Source organism: Pleuronectes platessa, chromosome 5, assembly GCF_947347685.1.
Source record: "Pleuronectes platessa chromosome 5, fPlePla1.1, whole genome shotgun sequence".
NCBI lineage: Eukaryota > Metazoa > Chordata > Actinopteri > Pleuronectiformes > Pleuronectidae > Pleuronectes > Pleuronectes platessa.
Window position 1 is genome coordinate 15,605,101 of NC_070630.1, and position 23,254 is coordinate 15,628,354.

The following is a 23,254-nucleotide window of genomic DNA, read 5'->3' on the forward strand; positions in this document are numbered from 1 at the left end:
ATGGGGGGGCTTCTTAATGCCGGAATATGTCACTGAATACTGTACACACAAACATACACACACACACACACACACTAGGAGTGGAGAGAGGATAAAAGTGAACGAGGCTCGCTGGAGGGCTTTATCATAGGGAGATCAGATTTATGTTTCCCTCTGCAGTTTTCTTTTTATGCAGCCTTTGTAGTTTCAAATATTTTTGCCCCACTCTGCTGCTCATGGGACATTGACCGAAGCAAAATTTCAAAGAAGCCTCCATTTCACATCCTTTAATCTCAAAGATGGTTTCTGTCATTTAAGGTAGCTCTACCAATTTATATTCAGATGCATCAGTATGATTGACAGCTGAGAATGATTGGTCGAGTGTGTGTAACAATGGGAACTCACCACCACGGCACCGTCCCCCGATTACAACTGCTCAGACTCGGGCTCCAAACGTCCAAGATGGCAGCGTTCGCATCCGGGATAATTTAGCTTCATTTCTGGATAGCGGTGGGAATTGGAGACATGTATCTTTATATATAGTCTATGGTTGGCATATGGCTTTGTCTGAGATTTGTGCTTTGTTGTATTTTTTATCTTGTATCTGTTTGTTCAGTAGTTAGTTTTATGAGGATGTGTCTGTGTTGACTATAGTTACAGGAAGCAAGCATCAGGATACAGCATGAAGGTTTTATAGCCTCCCACAGTAAGTCACAACACAACTTAGGCATTATCAAATGTCATGCAAACGAACACACAGACACACACGCACACATACACACACACACTCACATACTCACAATATTTGACATTGCTTTGACCCCAGAGAGACCTACACATGAGGTCCTTGCCTCTAAAAGTAAAGGAATGTGTCAGAGTGGTCTGTCAAAGTGATGTCTCCCCTGCTGCAAAACAAACGTAGGCACTGTGCTTTAAATTGTTAGGTTAAAAAGAGGCGAGGGTGTGGGGGGCTGAATGGGGCTGAGTGTGAAAGGTGACCGTTGCGTAACAAGTCACAGTCACAGAGACATTTTGGAGACTGTGCAGTTGGTTGTAGCTGCAGGAGAAACCTGTTAAATGTCCCTAATGAGCTTGTAGCATAATGTGCCACTGTGAACTATAAACATGTGAGCAGGCAAAACAGCAAAAAAGAGAAAGAAGGGAATCTAAATACGAAATCTACAGAATGCATTATAGATTAAGGACACGTCATAAAGATACTGTCATATTATATTTTCACTGTATATAAAGATCGACAATGCTTCTTCACATTATTTACAGGGACAAATATAGTGCATTATTAGAGGTCTTTTGGTCGGCCACAATCACAGTCTCATTTACAATGAGTGTGCAGTCGTCATGTTCTATCTTGGGCAACATTGAATTAACACACTACACCAGTGAGTATATAAACCGTGAACTGCATGTACATGTATTAACTTAAAGTGTAACTTCACCTAAGCTTTGGCTGAGGTCTCTCCCTGGAAATGATAAAAAGCGCATTACTGGGAGGGGGGGGGCTTGGACACGGCTAAGACACGCCTACCTAGCCCAGTTGTTTATGGGTGTTGTTGCAGCATAGACCTGAGGATGAGCACGGCTTGCCGGATTCACGAGAAGTCGCCTGTGGCTCTACGTAAACATTGTACCTGCAAGGTTCTAAAGGTGAGCCATGTTCAACTCATAAATCTAGATGTATTATTGATTTGCTAATAAATGTAATTTTAAAACCGGCATTAATTAATGAAGAACAGTCATATAATTTAGTTTACAGATCAAAAACATATTTAAGTGTGTTAAAGTTTGTATCACTTTGAGAATTTGAATGAGACACTAAATGACAAATAGTCAAACACAGACAAAAGCAGTGATTACCCCGGGAGATGTGCTATAGTTTGAAAGGTTTATTCGTAACTCACTCTCCATTCAACCATTCATGCTATGCAAAATATATTTATGTACAAAATACATTCAATTTCACCTTTACACAAGAAAACAAAACAATAAGCAATTTACATTATAATACAAGACGACTTAGTTCTTAAAAGATAAGATGGTGTAAACATTTTCCTCAGTTACTGTATCAATCTCAAAAACAATCTCAATCTCCAATGACAAATATAACAGTTGTACTCGTATTACTTTATGCAGTATCAAAAAAGAAGACATATATATTACCCTAGAATTAAATGATAACTACGGACAATAAAGCAAAACAAAGCAGAAGTGGAATTACATAAATCATATGAATGTAAACACTTGGGTACACATTATAAACTGTAATATCTTAAAAATGCTTTGAAATTTCACAAATTCAGGCAAATAATGATAATAAAAAAATAATGTTTTTGTTTGATTCTATTTCTTGAGTATATGGCGGGGCTTGAAGTGAAAGCAAGTACAGCAGTTTTCAGTATTTGAGTATTTCGTAAATCACATGTACTACTACACAATACATTACAATACATCATTAATGCATCAGCAAGATATATCTAAAACCACTAAACGCATAGGTATATACCTAGGCATTTAGTGGTTATGGGGATTTAGATGACAGTCATCTTTCACCGCTATTTTTTTTTGTTTTTATAAGATACATTTATTCATCCCAAACACATTCACAGTCACACTACATGCAGATGAAGGAAATTTATCCTCTGCTTTTGACCCATCTGGTGAACATAGCAGGACACACAGAGCAGTGGGCAGCCATGCACGGCGCCCAGGGAAATACCTACATGACTGAAAAGTAAATATTTTAATATATTAATGTTTCCGAGTAAAATTGCATAAGGGAAATAAGTTTTGCATTGAAATTTTGATTAACTGCACTTGCACAAATCTAGATTGAAAGGAGGAAAATGCTTTGTCGTAAAAAAACCAAACATGCCACTCTAAAGACAATCTCTTGTAATTGTTTGTGAACTTTTCATTTTCTCTCCTACGAGCTCGGAACCCATTCACTTTATCAATAGACTCTTTGTCTGCCCCTCAGTCTAATTAAGTCTTTGGTAAATGCTGTAGCAGCACATTTGCTGCTGCATTGCACGTTTTCTATGCTGAAGTTAAGTCAGTGTGAGCATGTGTTTGTGTGTGTGTGTGTGTGTGTGTGTGTGTGTGTGTGTGTGTGTGTGTGTGTGTGTGTTTGTGTCGGTGTGTGTGTGTGTGTGTGTGTGTGTGTGGCCTCAGGTTAAAAGGTTATGTTACAAAAATAAACTTCAGTCTCTCACAGCATTGGCTTCCTCCCATCGGAGCATGTCCATCCGATTTCAATTGCATCATAAGTGTTCATATCAATAGTGATGAATAGCGATAGAGATGATGAATAAAACAGTCCTTATAACAACATAATAATCAAACATGGAACTATATGGACAAAGATGATGATGATAAAAGCAATGTAAGCTGCTCTCTTCATTTTTAGCAGGAGAACTTATCAGGATGTTGCTGATATTCACGTTGATGATCATTATGGCCCTGATGAAAATCACAAAGAGTCCGTTAGTAGATGAACTGAGCGCCTCCATGAGGCACCATCTCCGTGATGCCCCACGCCACCACGTTTCCTCTCTGCTCGCAGCCCTGCCCATTCTGCAGAGCCAGCTCGGAAATCTCCTCCTCTGACAGCACCCTGTCCCACATATTCACTCCCGTCATCTTCCCGGCGAATGCCAGCCTGGGATCGAACCCTCCCTCAAAGCCTGAGATGCCACCCCCACAGCAGCCATTCCTCTCTTGGCCCAGCTGGAGGGAGCCAGCTTCCGGTAAGACGTGTCCCTCAGCAACTCCGGGTGTGGTGACCACTTTTTCCCCACCCGCCCACAGGGTGGCCAGACCCTGCTCGGAGGCCCATGCCCCACACAGGTGGATCCACTCTCCTGGCTTCACCACACGTCGCGCCTCCACCAGGTGAGCCTCTCCTCCGATGGTGAAGAGCGCAGAGGTTTGGCCGAGCAGCAGCTGGATCTCGTATGGGTTGCGACGGTGACCATAGGAGAAGAGCACGGTTTTGTTGGCGAGAGTTGTTGGCTTTAACCACATGCAGATGGTGAAGGAGGAGATGGAGAGAGGAACCTCTGGTGTGACAGCAGTGTAGATTCGACGGGAACGCATTGGGAAGAGGAGCGCCATGTCACAGCCTGTGCAAGAAAAATACATGATAATATTTATTGTCACTAAATAAAATAAACTTTTCATAATTCAGGTTGATTTTTAAGGATGTGCTAGATATTCTGGATGACCTGAGCTAAGTGAATAGCTTAAAGCTTATGAGAAAATCTGATTACGGAATCATGCCAAACAACAATAGTAATAACTAAGGATTTCTGTTTAGGAATATGGTTTACATTCACAGCTAATAATTCAACCATGTACTAGAGCAGGTGTCAACTTTTTTGTGAATTACATTGACACAATGAGCTTAAGAACTTCAGAGCTAGTGACAAAGACCAACAAAAGCACTTTTTGCATTTTCTCACATAGAAAAGGAAAAGGTCTGGTGTAATAAGGGTGCATTGATTCTGAAGGCCATATATACAATAATCTAACTAAGGATTAAGCAACTGGAGATTGTTTTGAGTTCGTCAGCATTTAAACGTCCCCAGGGTTGTTATGTGCATGTTCTATTTTTTACAACATTATGGTTATAGAAGACGAAGATGGGTGTCATCATTTATTTGAATTGTATGGCCTGGAAAAAAAAAAATCGAAAACAACCAGGCCTCAACTTGAACCTTGTTGAACTCCACATAAAATGACTGATAAGAAGGAGGCTCAAGGTATAAGGGAAACACAATAGATAAATATAAGGTTCATCAAACTACATCTACTAACAGCCCAAGTTAGTGAAACTTCTTGTAGTTTCTGTCCTTCCCAGGCTGAGGCTGCACAAAATGGATTGAAAATCTGTCGAGCTACAGTGTAGGACACACTTAGGAGAGCAACATTGAAAGTTCAGTTCACGGTCAGGCGAAGATATCATGCATCAATGTTTTTTCTTTTTTTCCTGCCTCACGAACAAACACTCTTCTCTCTCTGGGGTCATCTGGTTCATTGGTTTGTTCTGCTTCATTTCATTGTTCTCCTGTTTGTCAGTGTTAATGTGTTAATGTGTTTGTGCAGATGAGTTCTGTTGAAAGTGTAGAGGACATCCAAACCTCTCTCCTCTATTTTGCATTATTCTCTTCTTTTTTCTTCTCCATTCCTTTCTCTCTCCTTCACATTTTCTCTGACGTAGTCTTCATCTGCTCCCCTCAGTGCTCCTCTGCCTCGTTCTATTTCCCTCTCCCTCCAGTCAGCCGACACATTCCCCCCCTACTAAAACATGAGATCCCAAATATTGTTGTTTCAACTGACCCAGGTTTCAGCCTCTCAGTAAATAATTTTGAAAATGCACACATATTTGCATGTGTCTATGCATGTGTGTATATATGTGTGTGTGTGTGTGTGTGTGTGTGTGTGCGTGTGCGTGTGTATGTGTGTGTGTGTGTATCCATGATGGATTCCATATGGTCCTACTTTCCCAGGGTGCTTTGGTGTGGTTTTTGTTGCAACCGGCTAGTGATTACACCTCTGTTTGCTCGGTATGTAGGCCAGACTTACATTTCTGTTTGTGTGTGTGTGTGTGTGTGTGTGTGTTTGTGTGTGTGAGAGAGAGAGAATGAGCAATATGGTTTATTGCAGTTTTTATTCGATCTACTTGAGGAAATGAAGATTTCCTACTGACGTGAGTGGTATTTTTGTAAGACTAAAATTGCTCCGGGTTAATTTGCTCACACTTAAGTCACAGTTCGTCATCAGCTCAACTGAAACCACATGTATTAGTATCCTACAGAAGTCTGGAAGAAGTTCTGTCCAAGGATAATGTTTGCGTATTATCTATTTCAAGCTTTTATTTGCTTCACTTATTATCATTAAAACTCTTCAAATATCTTCAATGAAAATAGCTGAAGGGAAATGTATAGACTGGTGGATAAGGTATTGTTTTCCTGGGCTAAAAGTTAAAAACTTAATGATGGTTTGTTCATTAATAGTCTGTCTTTAGTCCTTGATCATCTTCAGTAGTGTTTTTCTTCAGGACTCATTAAAAAGTGTGAATTAATTTCAAACAAACATAAAGAAGAGGCAATAAACTGACCCTGTAACTGTTTTCCTCATGTTTGTCCGACTGAGAGTAATATTATTGATGTCGTAAGTCAAGGGAAAAGCATGTGTTGCTACTTGAGGAGGACAACACGCCTGGATACAGACAGATGAGGTGGAAAAGGTATTTAGGACAAACACAAGCTGCATGATTAGTTGTTCAGAAACAAGGCCCGACAGAGGGGGGTCCCATTCTTTTCACTTAAGCGTGACCTGAATGTGTCAACACACAGAGAAAAAGCTTAAGGCGAAAGGTTGTTTGGGTGGAACTGTTGAAAAGGTGAATACAGCAGCAAGAGAGGTGAAGAAAAATACAAACATACAGAAAGCAACAAGTGAAGACAGACACACATTGCCCATGGCGAGATGGAAATCTTTACCTGCGGGTAGGTGTCTTTGGCTCTGTAACCTCAGCGCCTCCTCCTGCTCCGCCCTCGTCTGTTTCAGTGCAGCCAGCTCTCCATCTAGAGCCACCTCTCGTGACGTGAACTCCTGCTCCTGGTGCCCGGCCCCTCCACCCTCTGCAAGATGGAATCCCGACTTCGTGTTCCTCCCCGTTCCAGCTCCAGTACTGCTGAAGCAGCTGGTCTCCAGCTTGGTGAGTTGGGAAGCTTGTGCTCGTGCAGCAGAGAGGAGCTGAAGTAAAATCGACTCCAAGTTGTCGGGATCCCCGACAGAATTCCCACCGGCGGCAGCAGTAGACTGAACTGCTGTTTTGAGGCGCTCCATGGTTTCTTTGAGGCGTGCCTCAAACTGCATGGCCATCCTTCTTCCTGCTGTCTCCACGGCAACCCCGCACGAGCCGCCATACTGGCCTACAAACCTGATCACATAGACCAATGTAAGAGATATTCACTGAAGAGCTTTAATCTGCATGTAGCAGCAACATTTGGCCTGAAATCAATATTTCCCCCAATTCACTAATTTGAGTTGTTCCAGGTTCTCAAATTTTAAAATTCTCTGGTTTTCTTCATCTTTTATGTTGAATAAATTAGTTTAATATATAAACATTGGAAGACACAACCATGCATTTCTATTTCATTTCAATTTCAATCTTGATAGCTAAGTGCTCATTGCCCTTTGCACAATTATCATAAAAGCTCAGTTGGTGTCTTGAAACCTTTAAAGACTCTGTCCTCTCATGCACCTGTCCAACCAACCTGAGCATTTCTCCGCGCAGAGACCCCATCTCCACCTTGATGATATCGTCAGCGTACTGAAGCATCATGTTCTCCCTCATCTGACTGTTCTCCAGCATCAAGAAGAGTTTGTCCCACTTGGTCAGGTCTCCAGAACTGGGCGAGGGCGGAGAAGTCGGTGTGGCTGGAGAGCGACATGGTGGGAAGAGGGGGAGCAAGATTCAAGTTAATTTAAAATCTTGGCTTCCGCCACATTTATTTACAGGAAGATTTCCCCAACAAGGGATTTTTAAAGTCTAAACCCTGCCTCTGCCTCATTCAAAGCCGTTCCCATAAATCTGGGTAGCATATTGTCACGTTAACATTAACAAAATCATTTGGTAAACCAATCCAGGAAGAGAATATGTGTCACACACGGTTCCAATTAACATTTGGGCCTGTTTATACCTACAAAGTTATTCTGCAGAGGCATTATCACAGGGCGGCAGGATTTGTTTTGGCTGCCTGTCCCCTAGGTTCAAAGTAAACGTGCATGCCCCCTGCTCCCTCTCACTTAAACTAGAAACTCGGGCGCTGACTGTGGTTTAAAAAAATGACTGTGATGGATATGGGGAGCAGGTAAAGTGCAAAGAGATCTTTTTAGAGTATGATTTCATTTGCTTGGATCTGTGGTATCGTTTTTGGGGGGGGGGGGGGGGGGGGGGGGTGGGATTCAGTAGTGCAGAGCTGCAGCTTGGAAAAGATTTGGAAGTTAACCAGAGTTTTATTTCAAAATTCCATATTTGTTCTGTTATCTGACAACAGAAACAGAAAATCATGGGAATGGTATAAGAAATTCAGATGTATTATAATACTATACATGTGAGCACAGACAGTATAAAGGAAGCAAACACATACAGAGCTTAAATTAGGGAATGCAAATATGATTCAATGGGGTTTATATATATATAACACTTCATGATGATAGCGTCAATGATAAAATTAATGTGCTTATTAGCTTGAGCTAGTTCCATAGGGAAGTAGCTGTTTACGGAAGCTACTTTTCATCCACTTCCTCAGTTCAGCCCTCTATTCGTTTTTTAGACTATTCTTGTTTTTGCTTGCCATTCTCCTGAACATGAACAGTCATGGCCGCGCTCTCATGTTGCCCTCATTCATTCAAATTCCATTCACAGATTCTCAGATTTGAGCAATGATCTGTTTCTTCCTCCAGGCTTTGACCTTTGTCTCTTCCTCTCCCACCTGTACTTAACTCACATGACGAGACCTTTTCTCCTGAGACGTAAATGGCGGTAATGAATCTGTTGTTTCTTTGTCCTTCTTGCCCCCCGTTCTTCTTGCTTTGACTTCTAACGCCTCAACTCATCTGCTTATATTTTACTATTCTCAGCCGCTCCAGTTTTTTTCAATGACATTTAATTACATCACAGGCCCCGAGTGCGGTCTCTTGCCTGTAAACTACCAGGATTAAAACAACAGACAAATGAAGGCTGTGAGCGGCCAGTGAAAAAACATCCTCTCACACACACACACACACACACACACACACTGCACGGTCCAAGCATACACATAGAGGAACAATGATGCTTTGCAAAGAGTTTCATCACGGCAAAGTGCTTGTGAATTTGGTGACCAGTCATTCATGCTGTAATATGAATCGTCTCTCTGCTTTTCTGCCTCAGCACTTTCTTTGACGCTGCTTATCTCACGCACAAACTCTCTCTGCCAACAGACTGCACTGTGGTTTATTGTTGTCTGTGTGAAGCTGCCTGTCGAGCACAGGAACACACCAGACATGTATCATCCTCGAATTTCTCACAGAAGAAGAGCAGCACGATCAAGGAACTGTCGATAAACTGACACCGACCCGACCCACTAACCTTTCAACGTGTCTTTGGTTACATTATAACTGCATTCCAGCTGTGAATAGAGGTTTACATGTGTCCCCTCTTCATCTCATCTTCTGGTGATATGACCATTCAGTCTTAATGCAGCTCCACTGTAAGCGTATTGAATCCGTTGTCCTGATTCCCCCCTCACCTCTCGCACAAAAGCATCAGTGAATCATATAATAAATTGATAACGCACAGACACACACCAGGATTTAATTAAATTGCGGCCATGGCCATCTATGGATCTAAATCAGATAAAGCCTCATTTCACGCACACACACACACACACACACACACAGCTTGATACTTACGTTCTGGTGTGTCTCCTCCTGTGATTTCATTGTAGAAGGGGTCAGTGTAGTTCACCTCGATATCATCCTCATATGCGACTTGCAGACACACACACACTGACAGCACACACGCTGCCTGGAAGAGCCTCCACCAAAACATGCTGCTGCTGCTGACTATGTGTGTGTTAGAGAGAGGTAAATGTGTGTGTGTTTGTTGAGTTCTAGATTGCTCCTCAGACTATACTGCTTTCTCAATGTGCATGTGTGTGAGTGTGTTAGCGTGTGTGTGTTGTGATAGGAAGTTGCAGTCAGGTTGCCAATGTGTGTGTATTTGTCTCTGTTGCTTCTCTCAGTCTGTTTCACTTTGTCCAGCTCTGCAGGTCCACCACCCTCTTTTTCAACCCTCACTCTCCTGTACAGTAATTGTCCCTCCTCCCCGGTGACATCCCACTTCTCCCTTGCTCTCTCTCTCTCTCTCTCTCTCTCTCTCTCTCTCTCTCTCTCTCTCTCTCTCTCTCTTCCCAACTCTCTCTCTCACACACACACTTTCTCCCCCTCTCTCACTCTCTCACTCTCTTTCTTTTTCATTTTTCCCGTTAAACGCTGAGCAATCCTTTGGCAGGAAGCCCGGCAGTGCTGAGTTTGCTCCAAATAGGGGCTCCACACACACACACACACACACACACACACACACACACAATAAGAAAAATATGTGTTTAACTATATACACACTATACAGGACTAACTTTCCATTGATATCACTGTCTTTATTCATAATGTCTTAACCTCCAGAACTTAATCCCATCCCTGCATACATGTACTTAAAGGATAACTCAATTTTATTACAGCTGAGGTTCTATTTGTGTAGTTTCATTACTATGGGTTATGATAACTCACAACAATAATTGCTGTGATCTGGGAACAAGTTTCAAAGGGCATGAGGGGGTCAGATGATCAGACAGGTTATTAAATGTTTTGTCAGATTATCTAAACCACTTTATTGAAGGTAAATCTTTAAGTGAGGGCTATAACCGGAACCCAGTCGTTAAATTCAGTCTTAAAACTCCCTCAACACAGTTATTTCCCAAATTTATACACATGGGGAATATCTTTTGGGAAAATTAGGAAATTTCTCAAAATTTCCGTCCTTGTGAAAAAACACTGCTCCGAGTACAGCAATGCAAAGGCAGAGCTCCATCTGCGAGCTGCGAGCGAGGCGGTGAGTAATGCGTCGTTGGAGGTGGCCTGTATGTCGTAATCAGATATAACTGCAGCTCCTGCATCTCACAGAGCGAGCGAGAGAGGACGGGAAGGAGGTAATGGAAGGGGGGAGGAAGCCCAGAACACAAACTCCCCTAATTTTGCCCCATGCAGAGACTGAGTCTGTGTGTGTGTATGTGTGTGTGTGCGTGTATCTGCTGAGGGAAGTTTCAATGGAACCCAGACGTCAGAGGTTACTAAATGGCAGTATTGTTCTCCTTGCTTTGCTCTGTTTATTTATTTATTTGTCAACCTTACTGTGTGTGTGTGTGTGTGTGTGTGTGTGTGTGTGTGTGTGTGTGTGTGTGTGTGTGTGTGTGTGTGTGTGTGTGTGTGTGTCTTTGTGTGTGTGTCTGTGTGTGCATCTTTGCCTAGAATCTTACATGTATGCCTGTTTGTGGAAATAATGATTTTCTAATGAGATTTTAGGATTCCCCCTCCCTTCGCCTTCGTCTGCCTGCGTCTCTCATCCATTGTCTTTTTCTTTCTCTCACTGAAACACCTCTTGAAACACTACACTTGTCCACTTGTTATCTGGGAGGAACAATCTTTCCATTCAGAAGGCTGCACTGAAAAAGAGAAGCAGTTGTGTGAACACCTTCCCTGAGCTCTTGATCACCACCTGATAGAACCACTTTGGTTTCTTCTGCTGTGATTCCATACAAGCTGTTACAAAGTATAATTCAACACTTTTCTTTTGCCTGGTTTCATTATGCACCTGTCTACTTATGTTACTGAGAAGCCGCTGTCCTTTTTAACAAAGGAGGAAAAGCAAAATGACTAACGTGCAACAGGTGACATGTTTCTTTCAGCTGGTGCTGTGATTTCATTCATACAATAGGAAGTGAGCAGTCAGCATTAATATCTGTTACTAACGGACACGGACCAGGCAAAAGAAAAAAAACACCTCAAATAAATAGATAAGAGTAATAGATTACCATCTCCCTATCAAGAGACAATGATGTTTAAACAACAGATAAAGTCATAATACTTCTGATCCTTGCTCTACATTTTATGTCCTCAGTTTACGTTATATTTAACACCTTTGTTTTAGTTAGAACTTGGGGTGTAGATGTGTACTGTTGGGCTCGTAAGTCCTCTGTGACATCACTGTTGCCAGTGGTTACAGGGACAACAAACCCGAAACCTTCAGCCACAGAGGGCCGTTAGAAACTGTGCTTAAACATTGTATAAAGTTATTTAGTATTTCACATGGTCACAGTGTGTGTTTGACTCACTTCTCCCTGTGAGTGTGTAAAAGCACACTGCCAACCATTCACTGCTGAGAACATAGTTTTAACATCTATGAAAACATGGAGCAGAGATGTGGGGCAAATGGCTCATAACTCAAGATGCAGGGACAGCCAACGAAAACTTGAAATAAAGCATTTGTTTATAATCTTTCAATTGAGAGCACATTGACATCTGCAGAACAAACAGCGACTGAGCCATTGTTCTTGGAAGTTTGATGGAAAATATGGGAAGGCAATACTTGACTCTGTATGACTCAGTGACCAAAATAATTATGTTCGTGAGGGGAATGACAAACTACCATTAAAATAGATTTTGTGAAAAAGTAGTAAACAAAAACATACATTTTTTTAGCTGTCAAAGAAACGTTAAATTCAGCTGAAAATAAATACAAATCTGAAATGCATTAAAACAGTGAGCGAAGGCCTACAAATACACTTTTAAAGACAAAGAAAGAAAGAAAAATAAATTGAAAAGGACACAACAAGCACACATGAGTGGGTACATGGAAGGTGTGTGTGTCTGTGTGTGCGTGAGCGTGTGCATGTGTGTGAGTTGTGTAAATGTTTAACTTGTGGCTGCCACCTGAGAATGGCAGTGATCCAGCTCGAGACACATCATCAAGTTCTCCTGACGGACCAGTAAAGAAATCACTTCAGTGTGTGTGCATGTACAATTTAGTACAGAGCGTTCATGTGCTGTACATCGTGTACGTTTTCTTAAATGAATGTATCACAAGATGAAATGTGAGCTTATGGTTCACTTGCAGGACCTCGAACCTCAATGTACTGGGATCAGCTGTTCATCAGGGCACCTGGTGATCAGTATCTGTGTTGTTAAGAGCACCACAGAGAGAACTGTGCAACAAAGTCTGTAAACCTGCAGAAAGGATAAAAAGAGAGAGAAATGGAGAAACTGACTGATGACAGAAGGGAGGTCAGAAGTACAGAAGTTGCCAGTGGGGATGTTACATTAACGCTATTACTTACTCTTTTCACATTTTACAATTATAGCGCTACAGGACAAAATGTCATTGTATTATCCTGTTACACATTGGTTGTCTAGAGTTGAATTTGACTGTATGCTGAGCAGCAGGTCACTGAGCAAAACTGATGCTTTTTCATAGGGGGTGGTTAAACTAAAGCTGCTTTCAGACACTTACAGACGTCTGCAAATTAGACGAAATTTTCCGGAGAGGTAGTATGCGAGAACGAAAATGTCCGAGTCAGTTGCTCCTGACATTAAAGGAAAATGACTGAATGAGCCGATGTGAGAATACAGTAGGAAGATATCCAGAAAATCCACAGTGAGCGAAGGATGCCAAACAGAAAAAAAAGATATCTCAGATTGAAAAAGAGGTTATCAACACATAGAGGACGCCAACAATAATGTAAATTTGGAAAGAAAACGAAATTCAAGAGGTTTTGACTATACGGCCGACGCTAGTGTCGACGTGCTTGAATCCAAAACCCGATTTCCACAGCAGACTTTACACGTTACGTCCTGCCACCTGCTAATTTACCCAGATGCTCTCCCCTGAATGTTCCAGACATCTTCCTGTTGTTGTGAACGCCTCTGACCCTCACAATCTACTGCAGTGTTCTTAAAGACAACTTCAAGTTCAAGCATGAAGTGACCTTCCCTAAACTTCACCAAGAGGTCAAAGCATAACTTAAACAAATGGCGCCATCAGTTTGGAAAAATCCTTAGAGGTCGTTATTGCAATAACAAGACAAATGACCTCCTTTATTGTTTAAATATGACAATGATCTCTTTACACTGAGGGACTATTTGATATCATGTGAGTCAACCGCTCTCTCAGCCGCACCTCGTTTCTGCTGAGTCAGCAGTTAGCAAAAGGCTGTGTCATGCGTCCTTTTGGAATTCGATTTTCTCTAAAAGGATAAAAAACGCAGACTGAAAGAGCCTGGAGGGTGAAATGATCTACTGTAGGTGAATGGTCACTGTATTTTAACTTTGCAGATCTGACTGTTCGTGTGTGTGTGGATAGATCCATGAAATGCACTGCTGTACATCTGGCTAGCTGTTATGGTGTTGACTGATTTACAGCCTGTATAAAACATCTTTATGCCAGAAACATATGAGTCATGTGTACATGTGTTGAAAAACCTTGCAAGTCGTCCTGGTAGCTGGATCCCGTCCAAATAGTCGAGCAGTCGTGGGCCGGAGTCCTTAAAGGATTTTGACAGTGTTGCAGGGGGGTTGGGTTTTGCTAATGCACCAGGAATGTACAGAATCCCAAAGATCTGAGTTTTGTCTCCTGTCTCTTACATTTCGATTTGACAGTTGCTCCCCCACCCTCTCCCACCTGATGCTTACTCAAGCTGCCTGATATGACTTGAGGGACATAAAACCTAAAGCGAGGCAGCGAGCCCTGGAAGCTGCAGAAAACAGGTTTAAGTCGTAAAGCTCTTGGTCCGGGAAATCAAATGTGCTGATCTCTGCAGATTTCTGAAACCTCTGTGACATAAGAGTTCGGCGTTTTGAGAGTTTATTTTGGCAGGTTAAGTATTTTGAATATGAATGAAATGTTCCTGTCTTTGGCCAGAAATTTGATCAACTGACAAAATGATTCATTCACAATGAAAATAGAAAACTTTTGCGTTCTTACATACGACCCTTTCCAATGATTTCAGCAAAGATTGAGTGCAGTGCATGTTTGAAAGCAGCTTTTTTTGGGTTGATTCTTTTATTAATTTCTTTCAATATAGCCCCTAAACTGTAAGGGAAATTGGCTTCTTTAAGGGATTGTGTAAAAGCTTGTTTTTGCTCTTCAGTCATAAACTCTATGTGCTGTACCTTATCTCACGTTAAAAGTATCTTGATCCACTTTAGTTTGCAGCCTCTGGGGGGGCAAACATATTTTTATTTAACATGCAAAAATTCATAAATGAAATATGGATGTGCAACTTTAATCCAGATCTCAGAAAGATGTAGATGCACAGGTCCCAGTGCTGTTGGAGTGATTATGGTTTTATGGGTTGTAATTTTTTCTCACCACAGCCCTATCTATCCCAAACATTTCTCCTGTAAATCAAACTTTTTTATCATCCTCTTTGGGCCTTTATGGAATTTATTTACTCCACATTTTAATTTAGTAGAAGAAAGGTTATGACAGATAGCCAACAGCTGAATCAAAGGGATATTTATGCTCAGTGAACTGTCTCCCGAGGATTGGTAAAAAAAAAAAAATGATGATACTTTGGATTCTAATGTGACATTCGGGAAAAACCCACACACCCCAAAACGAGCCACTGAGTCCTCGCCTGCCTCTTCAATAGTTTGACACATCAGTGAGCTGGAAAGCCGAAAATGTCTGAGCAACCTTTCAAAAATGTCGCCTTTGTGATCAAAGGTCAATACAGGATATTGAATGGAGATTTGTGTACGCCACGGTGTGGGGTTGTATACTGGAATGAAGGTATGAAGGTCAGACACTGCCCACACACACACACACAGAAGAAGCTGTATGTTTTACGAGCATATTCAATCAATGATCAAAAGAGTATTCTCCGTCCAATAGTGTGCGTCATACATCCTGTTTGAGTGTTTAGATGTGTTTAGATGTGTGTGTGTGTGTGTGTGTGTGTGTGTGTGTGTGTGTGTGTGTGTGTGTGTGTGTGTGTGTGTGTGTGTATGTGTTGCCTGAGGGTACAATATAGCTCCACCTAAAACCAGGTAAGCTCTATAAATCCTTGTCAGTGGGTTCGTGTGCAGACTCTCGTCTCCTCCTGCCTTTTAACATTCCTCTGAACAGACGTGTAACCGCTACAGCAGCAGCTTTATGGTTCTCACCAGCTCTCTCCTTCTGTACACCAACTATATCTGTCTCTTTAAATGGGGATTTGCCTCATAGGTCTAGAGAAACGTTGTGCGGTGTTATCTATGATTAAAGGGAAGACACAAGAAGAGCCATGCAGTGACTATGTATCTAAATATTTATGTGCGCTCTCTCCTCTCCTCTGCCGTTGGCACAGTCAGTCCTTTCTTTTGATCGGAACCAGCCGTCTGTTCATGTTTGAGCTCACAACCTGTGGTTAAGGTGATTTATAGCTGTGGGTCACCTGTTATGTCAAATCATTCATGTAGGTTTGATGAAATATGACATGAGGGTTTAGGTCAGACAGATAAATAGACTCTCTTTAGCTGCTGTTTGACATATCAGCACAATGCAAAGTCAACTTTGCTTTTATGTTCAGCATGTGAAAGGGTGATTAGAAAGTGTAGTTCCTTAAGTCATTGTAATTAACTTTTTCCACTTGTTGATACATTGTGCATAGAATTTGACTATAACATACAATTTACTTAGTACTGTTGTGGCGCATCTCATCAGTCTCTATGACACTAATGAAATGACTGTTCAATCCACTTTCATTTGATCGTCGTGGCCATTTGCCTGAGACCTTTCGTTTTCAAGAATCCTCTTTTTAATGCGTCAGTGTTTGAGCTTTGAATGAATTGGAATAATTTAAGATTTGGGGAAATGTACATATTTGATTTTTTTTGAAGTTTTTAAAAACGGGAGGTTAGTCTGTTTATTAGTGAGGCCTAGTTTATTAAAACAAGTTAACTGGCTCATCTCTAACTACTACTCCTTCCTTCCTACCTCAGATCCTTCCTCTCCTGAACATGCTTTCTTTGATTCCCCTTTTTTACTCCCATCAACTTTAATGTTATGCAACTTTTATAATAAGTTCTGAAATCTTCCTGCAAACGTTTGACATCTTGAAATGAACCCAGCATTTAAGAAAAAAGTCTTTGCTCAGCGATATGCATCATTTTTTTTGTTGGGCTGGTTGAGACGTCTTAAGGTTCAGTTGCCTTTATGCACAGTCATGCATCACCACAGAACAGTTATCTGGAAACGACACTTCCATACAACCTGGGTCTTATTTTCACTTGGTACCAAGTTAATTAGAGGGACGTGGGAATGTGGCAACAGACAAGAAAACACAACAAACATGTTTATAAGAGAGTGTGGAAAGTAAAATTAGGATCCCAGTTAAGGTTTTCTGTGACACACATCTTCAAAAACATGTCAAAACATTTGCTGAGCCACAGGTATGAGTGGCTTGAAGCGGGTCTAACTGTTCAGTCACACATCCTGCTCTGGGTAATCTCAAAGTTCTCTCGGGTTTCACCATATTTCACATTTCAAATTGATTATGGTAACCTCCAGGTAGACAGGATTTGTTGCAGGATTATCGAACTGCAGCAGTTTAACCTATAGATGTACTTACTTAAGTGGAATGAAATAAAGTAAGTTATCATATTTTTTTACTATGGCAACTCCGAAATATCCAAAGGTTGGGACTCCAGTATTTGAAAGGTCTTTGTACCATTTTGAGTTTGGCGTAAATATCTCTCTCTCTCTCTCTCTCTCTCTCTCTCTCTCTCTCTCTCTCTCTCTCTCTCTCTCTCTCTCTCCTCTCCCTCTCCCTCTCCCTCTCTCTCTTTGTGGCAGGTAACCACATGCTGTTGCGAGTGTTGCCCTCAGTTTACCCCCCGACAACCAGATACCATCCACTGTCAACCTCGGCGACCCTCACCACAATGATGACGCAGCTGGAGTCTCCAGAGCAGCAGCACCTGATCAGACTCATCCAGATGGTCGCAGAGCAACATCCACTTGTGAGTGTTTGTGCGTTTTGCAGTGAACTTTCCCTTTAAAGATGCCCTCGGACAGGGATTCAAGCTTGCTGCGAGGCCACAGTGATAATCATCACACCACTGTGACACTATTATGTGTTATAGTTCAGTAAGCACTGAATATATATAAATAGTAATGTTTCCTTCAACTTCTAAATAACTGTTACAGGAAGCCACAGAAGAGTACCAATACAAAATATGTGGGACTTTTTTTGTGCCTATGACTAAAAGCTTTATCACACCTTTTATCGTTCAACTTTATTATTTCCCGTATTGAGCTTTTGGCAACACTGAAAAAAATCCACTGGAACGTAATGTAAGTGAGGAAATGCCTCAGTGTACGTGGAGCATTTCTCAATAGGAATTCCACTAATCCTGCATATTTTCGAGCAGAACTGCTGATGTACAACATGAGGGGAAATGACCAAATACCAGCGCATTGTGGTAAAACCCTCTAATATCAAGCACTGGGAGAAAGAAACACCAGCCATCTGGAGTTAGTCTGACTGTCCTAATAGCTGTTCGCTGAAAGTTGGTGGGGTATTGAAAAGATTAAAAAGGACAGTGATCTATAATGAATCCTCAATGTTTCATAACTTAAATTTTTCAGTGGTCAAACATTGTCTCCCCCGAGGAGGAGATGCTGTTTGATATTAACATGATTATTCAGAACAAGTGACTCAGAGGAGCAGCAGGAGGGCTGCGCTGATGGGCATAGTCAGTGGGATGCAGCGCAGTGTGACCAGTTCAGATAATGAGGGGGAACTGCTCATTCACTCACTTTTTCCAGACAGTCCTACGGGCGAGCTCTTGTTTGTGATTAGTCACCAGGCTCTTCAGACCCCCCCCCCCCCCCCCCCCCCCCCCCCCCTCACCTCCAGTCTCCAGCGAACACACATCCGGCCTCTGTTTGGTCGCGTCGAAGCACAAACTGAAAGAATTCCTCAATGTTATAATCAATCTTCTACAAATCATGCTTTATTTAAATGTTTTCCCCCATGCAGATGTTAAGCCCTCAGGTGCCTTTGCTGGTTGGTTACCTCAGTGACAAGTCTCTGACTGAGTCGCTACTGGGCGTGCTGGTAGACGTGTCGAAGGCCAGCCCTTCCTCGCTGGTCAGCTTCCTGCCTGTGCTGAGGACTGTGGGACACCAGTGCCCCGCTCTCCTGGGTCACGTGGCCAAAACCCACGGCGCCGTCGGTATCATCAGTGAGGTACAAACACACTCGCTGAAAACACACACACATACACGCAGATTGACAAGTTTACATTCGCCTGCAGCTGTTGTTTGCCATAGAGAGTGACGGTGTGCGTATTTAGGAGGCAGCATGATTGCATACAAAGGTCAAAGGTCACGGCGATGTCATGTGAGTCTGAGAGAAAAAGGGTTGGTGAACGCAGACACAGGGCGGATGGATCTGCTGCACATGTATGTTCTGTCAGTGCACCGGTTTGGTAAAGACAAGCTGCCCTTCATGTAAAAAAAAGGCATGGGAATAATGCTATGAATGTAGGTCTGCCTGACAGTCGGCATTCACACACACAGAAACAGGCAGGAGTGATTATTTTAATGAGTAGTGAGAAATGGGCTGCGATCTCACATGACTTGTTCTCAGTTGTCCAGCCAAGAATAAAACACACTCACACACACACACACACACTCTCTCTCTCTCTCAGACCGGACAGGCCGGGCAGATCCGGAGGTTTTGACTGCTGTCTAACGTCTACATCAGTGCTCAGCGAAACAGGCAGATGCCGAGCCCTCAGGGGAATTAGAAACCCCTGTCCTGGTGGGAGACAAAGCTAAGATCTAATTTGTGGGAATATTTAACGACCAGGTTGTTTAGCTGTAGTCTAATGGTGCAGTCATAACACAATTTAAGGGATCATTAACCCCAGAAATGTGCTTTGCTCTTCTTGTGTTGACAAAGGGGGAAAACTAACAACTTCAGATCAGCTGTATATTTATGCTGTGTAGGATGAATTGTGTGTAATAAGCATGTTAAGAATACCTTTGCTTCCACCATCTTAGTTTCTTTTGATAATATTTTTTAAAAGACATGAGCATGTGTTATTCATCTATATGCTATGTCTGTTGTTAGGTGAATAAAAGCTTTTAATTGCAGTTCTTTAATGCAGCAAATTATATCTCAGAATACTGCTCATATGACCACAACTATGCACACTGGAGCCTGATCTTTTCATTGGTTGACCGATAAAATAGGCTGGTCTGAGCCTTTCACAGAGAGTTATGCACCGAAAACTTTACTTTTTACAGATTAAACAATGTAGAAAAGAAGATTTATGTAAAAATTTTGTTTATTTTGTTTAATTCAAACCCCATTTGTTTGGTTGTATTTGTGTTTTCTTTTAAGTTATAGTAATTTATTATAAAGTTCATGCGCACTGTAAAATATCAAGTCCCAATTAGATTTCTGTGTCATAATGGTTTGATTAGGTCTTATTTCTGCCAATATATCAGTATTTGCATTTTTTACTTCGCAATATCAACCCCCAAAAATCCATGTCAGTCAGGCTCTAGTACTCAGCACTTTGTGAAAGGTTTAGATAATCTAAATTTGTTTCTAATGAAGCTAATCGTGTCCCATGAGGCTAATTTGGACCAACCCCTGGCTGTCCTGCAGACTTGGCTGCTCGTTTTCTCCTAATAGCTTCTGTCCGAGTCAGGAGTGTTACTGACTGTGACAGGAGCCCTCTGCTGAAACACTTGAGCTGCTGATTGCAGGTTCATTAGCTCTGCAAAGTGGCAGTGCTGCCGTCGCTGTTGCATGTGGACAGGGAAGTGTGTGAGATATGGATGCTGAGGTTTTTCCAGGAACACACACATGCATAGAAACTCTCTCTCTCTTTGGCTCTTTTTCTTCTTTGAACTTCTGTACAGTTTACGTGAGTCAGATGGCCACCACCTTAGCAGAGACTGAAATATCTTAACAACTTATTGGATTTTCATGAAATTGTGGGCTGGCGTTCAGAAAGTGCATCTAACCTTAATGCCACCAGCTGGTCAAGATTTTAAGTGTTTAAATATTCTGTAAATCACTGTACATAGTATGTAATGCATGATTGTCCAGGTAGCACTTTAACAGCACACATAGGATGAAGTCACAGATTACAGTTACACTGACGTTTATGTGTGTGTGTGTGTGAGTGTGTGTGGGTGTGTGTGCGTGTGTGCAGTGGGATGAAGGTGACAGCAGGACAGGGTGAAAGTTCCCACTCTCTTTTCCTCTGGGTCCATTTAAGGGAGTTTAACAATAATTTGGGGAAATTAACTTAAGGGGGAAAATACATCATGACTGTCAGTAGATGAAGTGCCCCCCAAACACATACACACATATTCACAGATATATATAGACACACACACACACACACAAACACACAGAAATCATGGATCTGGAAACCATAATAAAGTTTTCTCTTTCTCCAGGGCAGCCTTTCCTCCCAAAGTTCCCTTCCTACTCAATCTTCTTGTCGAAAAACCTGCCAACCCAGCCTCAGCACACACAAACACACACAGACACACACTCTCTCACACACGTAAGCGCACACAATTGGTAAGACTGTAGTGTCCTGTCTTTCTTCACATTGGAATCATTTGATAAATAACCCATGTTTTTCTGGGAAATGCCTCTGCAGAGGCCTCCTGGTGATGGCAGTGGAGAGTGCCTCCCGTGGGCTCGTGCCCGACACACACACACACACACACGCAAACACGCACACTAACACACACACACACACAGATGCGTTTTTACTTGCCTCTAGCAGGATTGCAACACTCTCTCTCTGGCTTCCTTTACCCCCTGAAGAGAGTTGATCTATTTTATGTTTCTGTACTGAAATATATCACAATTCTCACTAAAGATCTGTGTGAAAAAAGTCCCCTGTACACTTCTGTTACATCCAGCCAACCTACAGCAAGTACTCCCACTGATGAGGTGAAGTATTTTTATTAGCTGTTGAATCAACAACGTGCAACTCGATTCAGAGACTCTATTTCAACTCCATCTCTGAGGCTTTACTAGTGGTGATTTTTTCAGTCTCTAATGTATTTGTAACTGGGGCTGCATTGCTGTGCATCATATGGTTTTGATCATATTTTCCATGAAATTACTCTAAGTCAAACTCTTGATTTCTCCACTGCATTGCTGGTTGTATTTTGTATTTTGTCCCCATTGTATTTTGCCTCAAAATAAATATATAATTATTTAACAAATAGCAGCAGTTGTTGCCAACCTGTGGGTCACGAGACATATCCAGTTGATGAAACAAGAAAAGATAATGTGAGAAGGGAAACATTTATTTGTTGTCAGTTTGTTTTCGGATTATTCTCTTTCCTTTGTCATTTTCCTCTGAAATGCCAGAGTTTTATTTCTTTTGGTTCATAAAACCTGTCCTGAAGTTTGTTGTTCATATCTTATAGAAACATAAACAGTAACCTTTGATAAGGGCTTGCCAGTTAACTTAGCTTTTTGTTTAAATAATCATCAATCCAAAGGGGTTTTGAACCACATATAGAGTCAGAATATACCATACAGTCCGTAGGGTTGATTTAAAAGTGTTAAAGCCAGTGATGGACATGATCATCCATTGGAATATTTTACAAAAACGAATAGACAAAATAAAAACCGTTGGTAAACCGTCATAAAGTGGCAGTTGTGCAAATCAGTCTGAAATGGCCTCTCTCGTGTTTTACAGAATATGATGACTGTCACTGCCGCTCTCTGGGAAAGAAATCAGACATTCATACACACAGCAGCATCTCCATGGGCTTTGTTAGGCAGCGAGTTAGTGCCAGACTGCAGAGAGAGAGGAAGCAGAGAGATCAATGTGCACATGAACAATCAGGGGAAACCAAAGGGACAACACAAGCAAGGAAAGATAAAGAATTTAATGGGCGGAGAGGAGATTTGGCATGTTGATGGACCAATGTAGTGTTTTCTTTAGTTTTTTCATTTTAATATTCTGAATCATTCAGTATTCAAATGAAGTTGTTTAATTGCTAACACACAAGCACATGTGCTACTGCCAGAGGACATTGGCTTCCATTCTTGTTGGAATTATAATAATGAAGTGATGGAAATGAATGGGCCAAATTGTGTGTGTGTGCATGCGTGTGTCTGTGTGTGTGTGTGTGTGTGTGTGTGTGTGTGTGTGTGTGTATGTGCATGTGTGTGTGCCTGTGTCTGTGTGTGTTATCAAGCAGAAAGAACTGATTTCGTTCTCCAGATCTCTATCTTTCTTGTCAGAGCTGCTTGTCATATCTGCTCCTCTGCCATTCTTTTTTTTGGAGAACATGAAAACTCATAATTCAATGCAACAGATCGTAGTTCACATAAACTTCCTGTTATCGTCCTCGTTTGCAGGATTTTAGAGTTATTGTTTTAGTCATGAGTCCAACCAGTGATGTGTGAAGGACATCAAATCAAGGCCAATTGACTTTTCCCAACAATTAAACACGATCTGTTACGTTTGATTAAAGAGGCCTCGTGCTCTGGCAGTCTTTTAATAGCAAGTTGCACGTCAGACTTGTAAGCTGTAAATGATGTTAGTTCTACTCGTGCTGTAACGGAGGTATTGAACTAATTGAGTGGCCACTATAAACCTGTGTGTT

At 41.7% G+C, this 23,254-nt stretch overlaps 2 protein-coding genes across 2 annotated transcripts in view; one reads left to right on the top strand and one right to left on the bottom strand.

Annotated features, from left to right (window-relative positions):
- The window catches only part of veph1 (ventricular zone expressed PH domain-containing 1), an 84,693-nt gene that overhangs the window by 14,062 nt on the left and 47,377 nt on the right, over nucleotides 1–23,254 (top strand). Inside the window, exons 5-6 of the mRNA XM_053422993.1 lie at nucleotides 17,438–17,604; nucleotides 18,627–18,836. Coding sequence (XP_053278968.1) covers nucleotides 17,438–17,604; nucleotides 18,627–18,836 — 377 coding nt within the window. The remainder of the gene's footprint in view (nucleotides 1–17,437; nucleotides 17,605–18,626; nucleotides 18,837–23,254) is intronic.
- Nucleotides 1,869–9,884, bottom strand: ptx3a (pentraxin 3, long a). The gene is made up of 4 exons (XM_053422992.1): nucleotides 9,463–9,884; nucleotides 7,281–7,443; nucleotides 6,501–6,943; nucleotides 1,869–4,118 (listed from the first exon to the last, which is right to left on the bottom strand). The coding sequence occupies exons 1-4, from the start codon at nucleotides 9,599–9,601 to the stop codon at nucleotides 3,481–3,483; spliced, it is 1,383 nt and encodes a 460-aa protein (XP_053278967.1). The 5' UTR covers nucleotides 9,602–9,884; the 3' UTR covers nucleotides 1,869–3,480.

Excerpts from the sequence above, each read along its gene's own strand:
- ptx3a (XM_053422992.1), bottom strand. The coding sequence starts at position 9,601 with ATGTTTTGGTGGAGGCTCTTCCAGGCAGCGTGTGTGCTGTCAGTGTGT. Across the intron at positions 6,944-7,280 it reads CTGCGCGGAGAAATGCTCAG|GTTTGTAGGCCAGTATGGCG; the intron begins GTTGGTTGGACA and ends CTATGTGATCAG. Across the intron at positions 4,119-6,500 it reads CCAAAGACACCTACCCGCAG|GCTGTGACATGGCGCTCCTC; the intron begins GTAAAGATTTCC and ends TTTCTTGCACAG.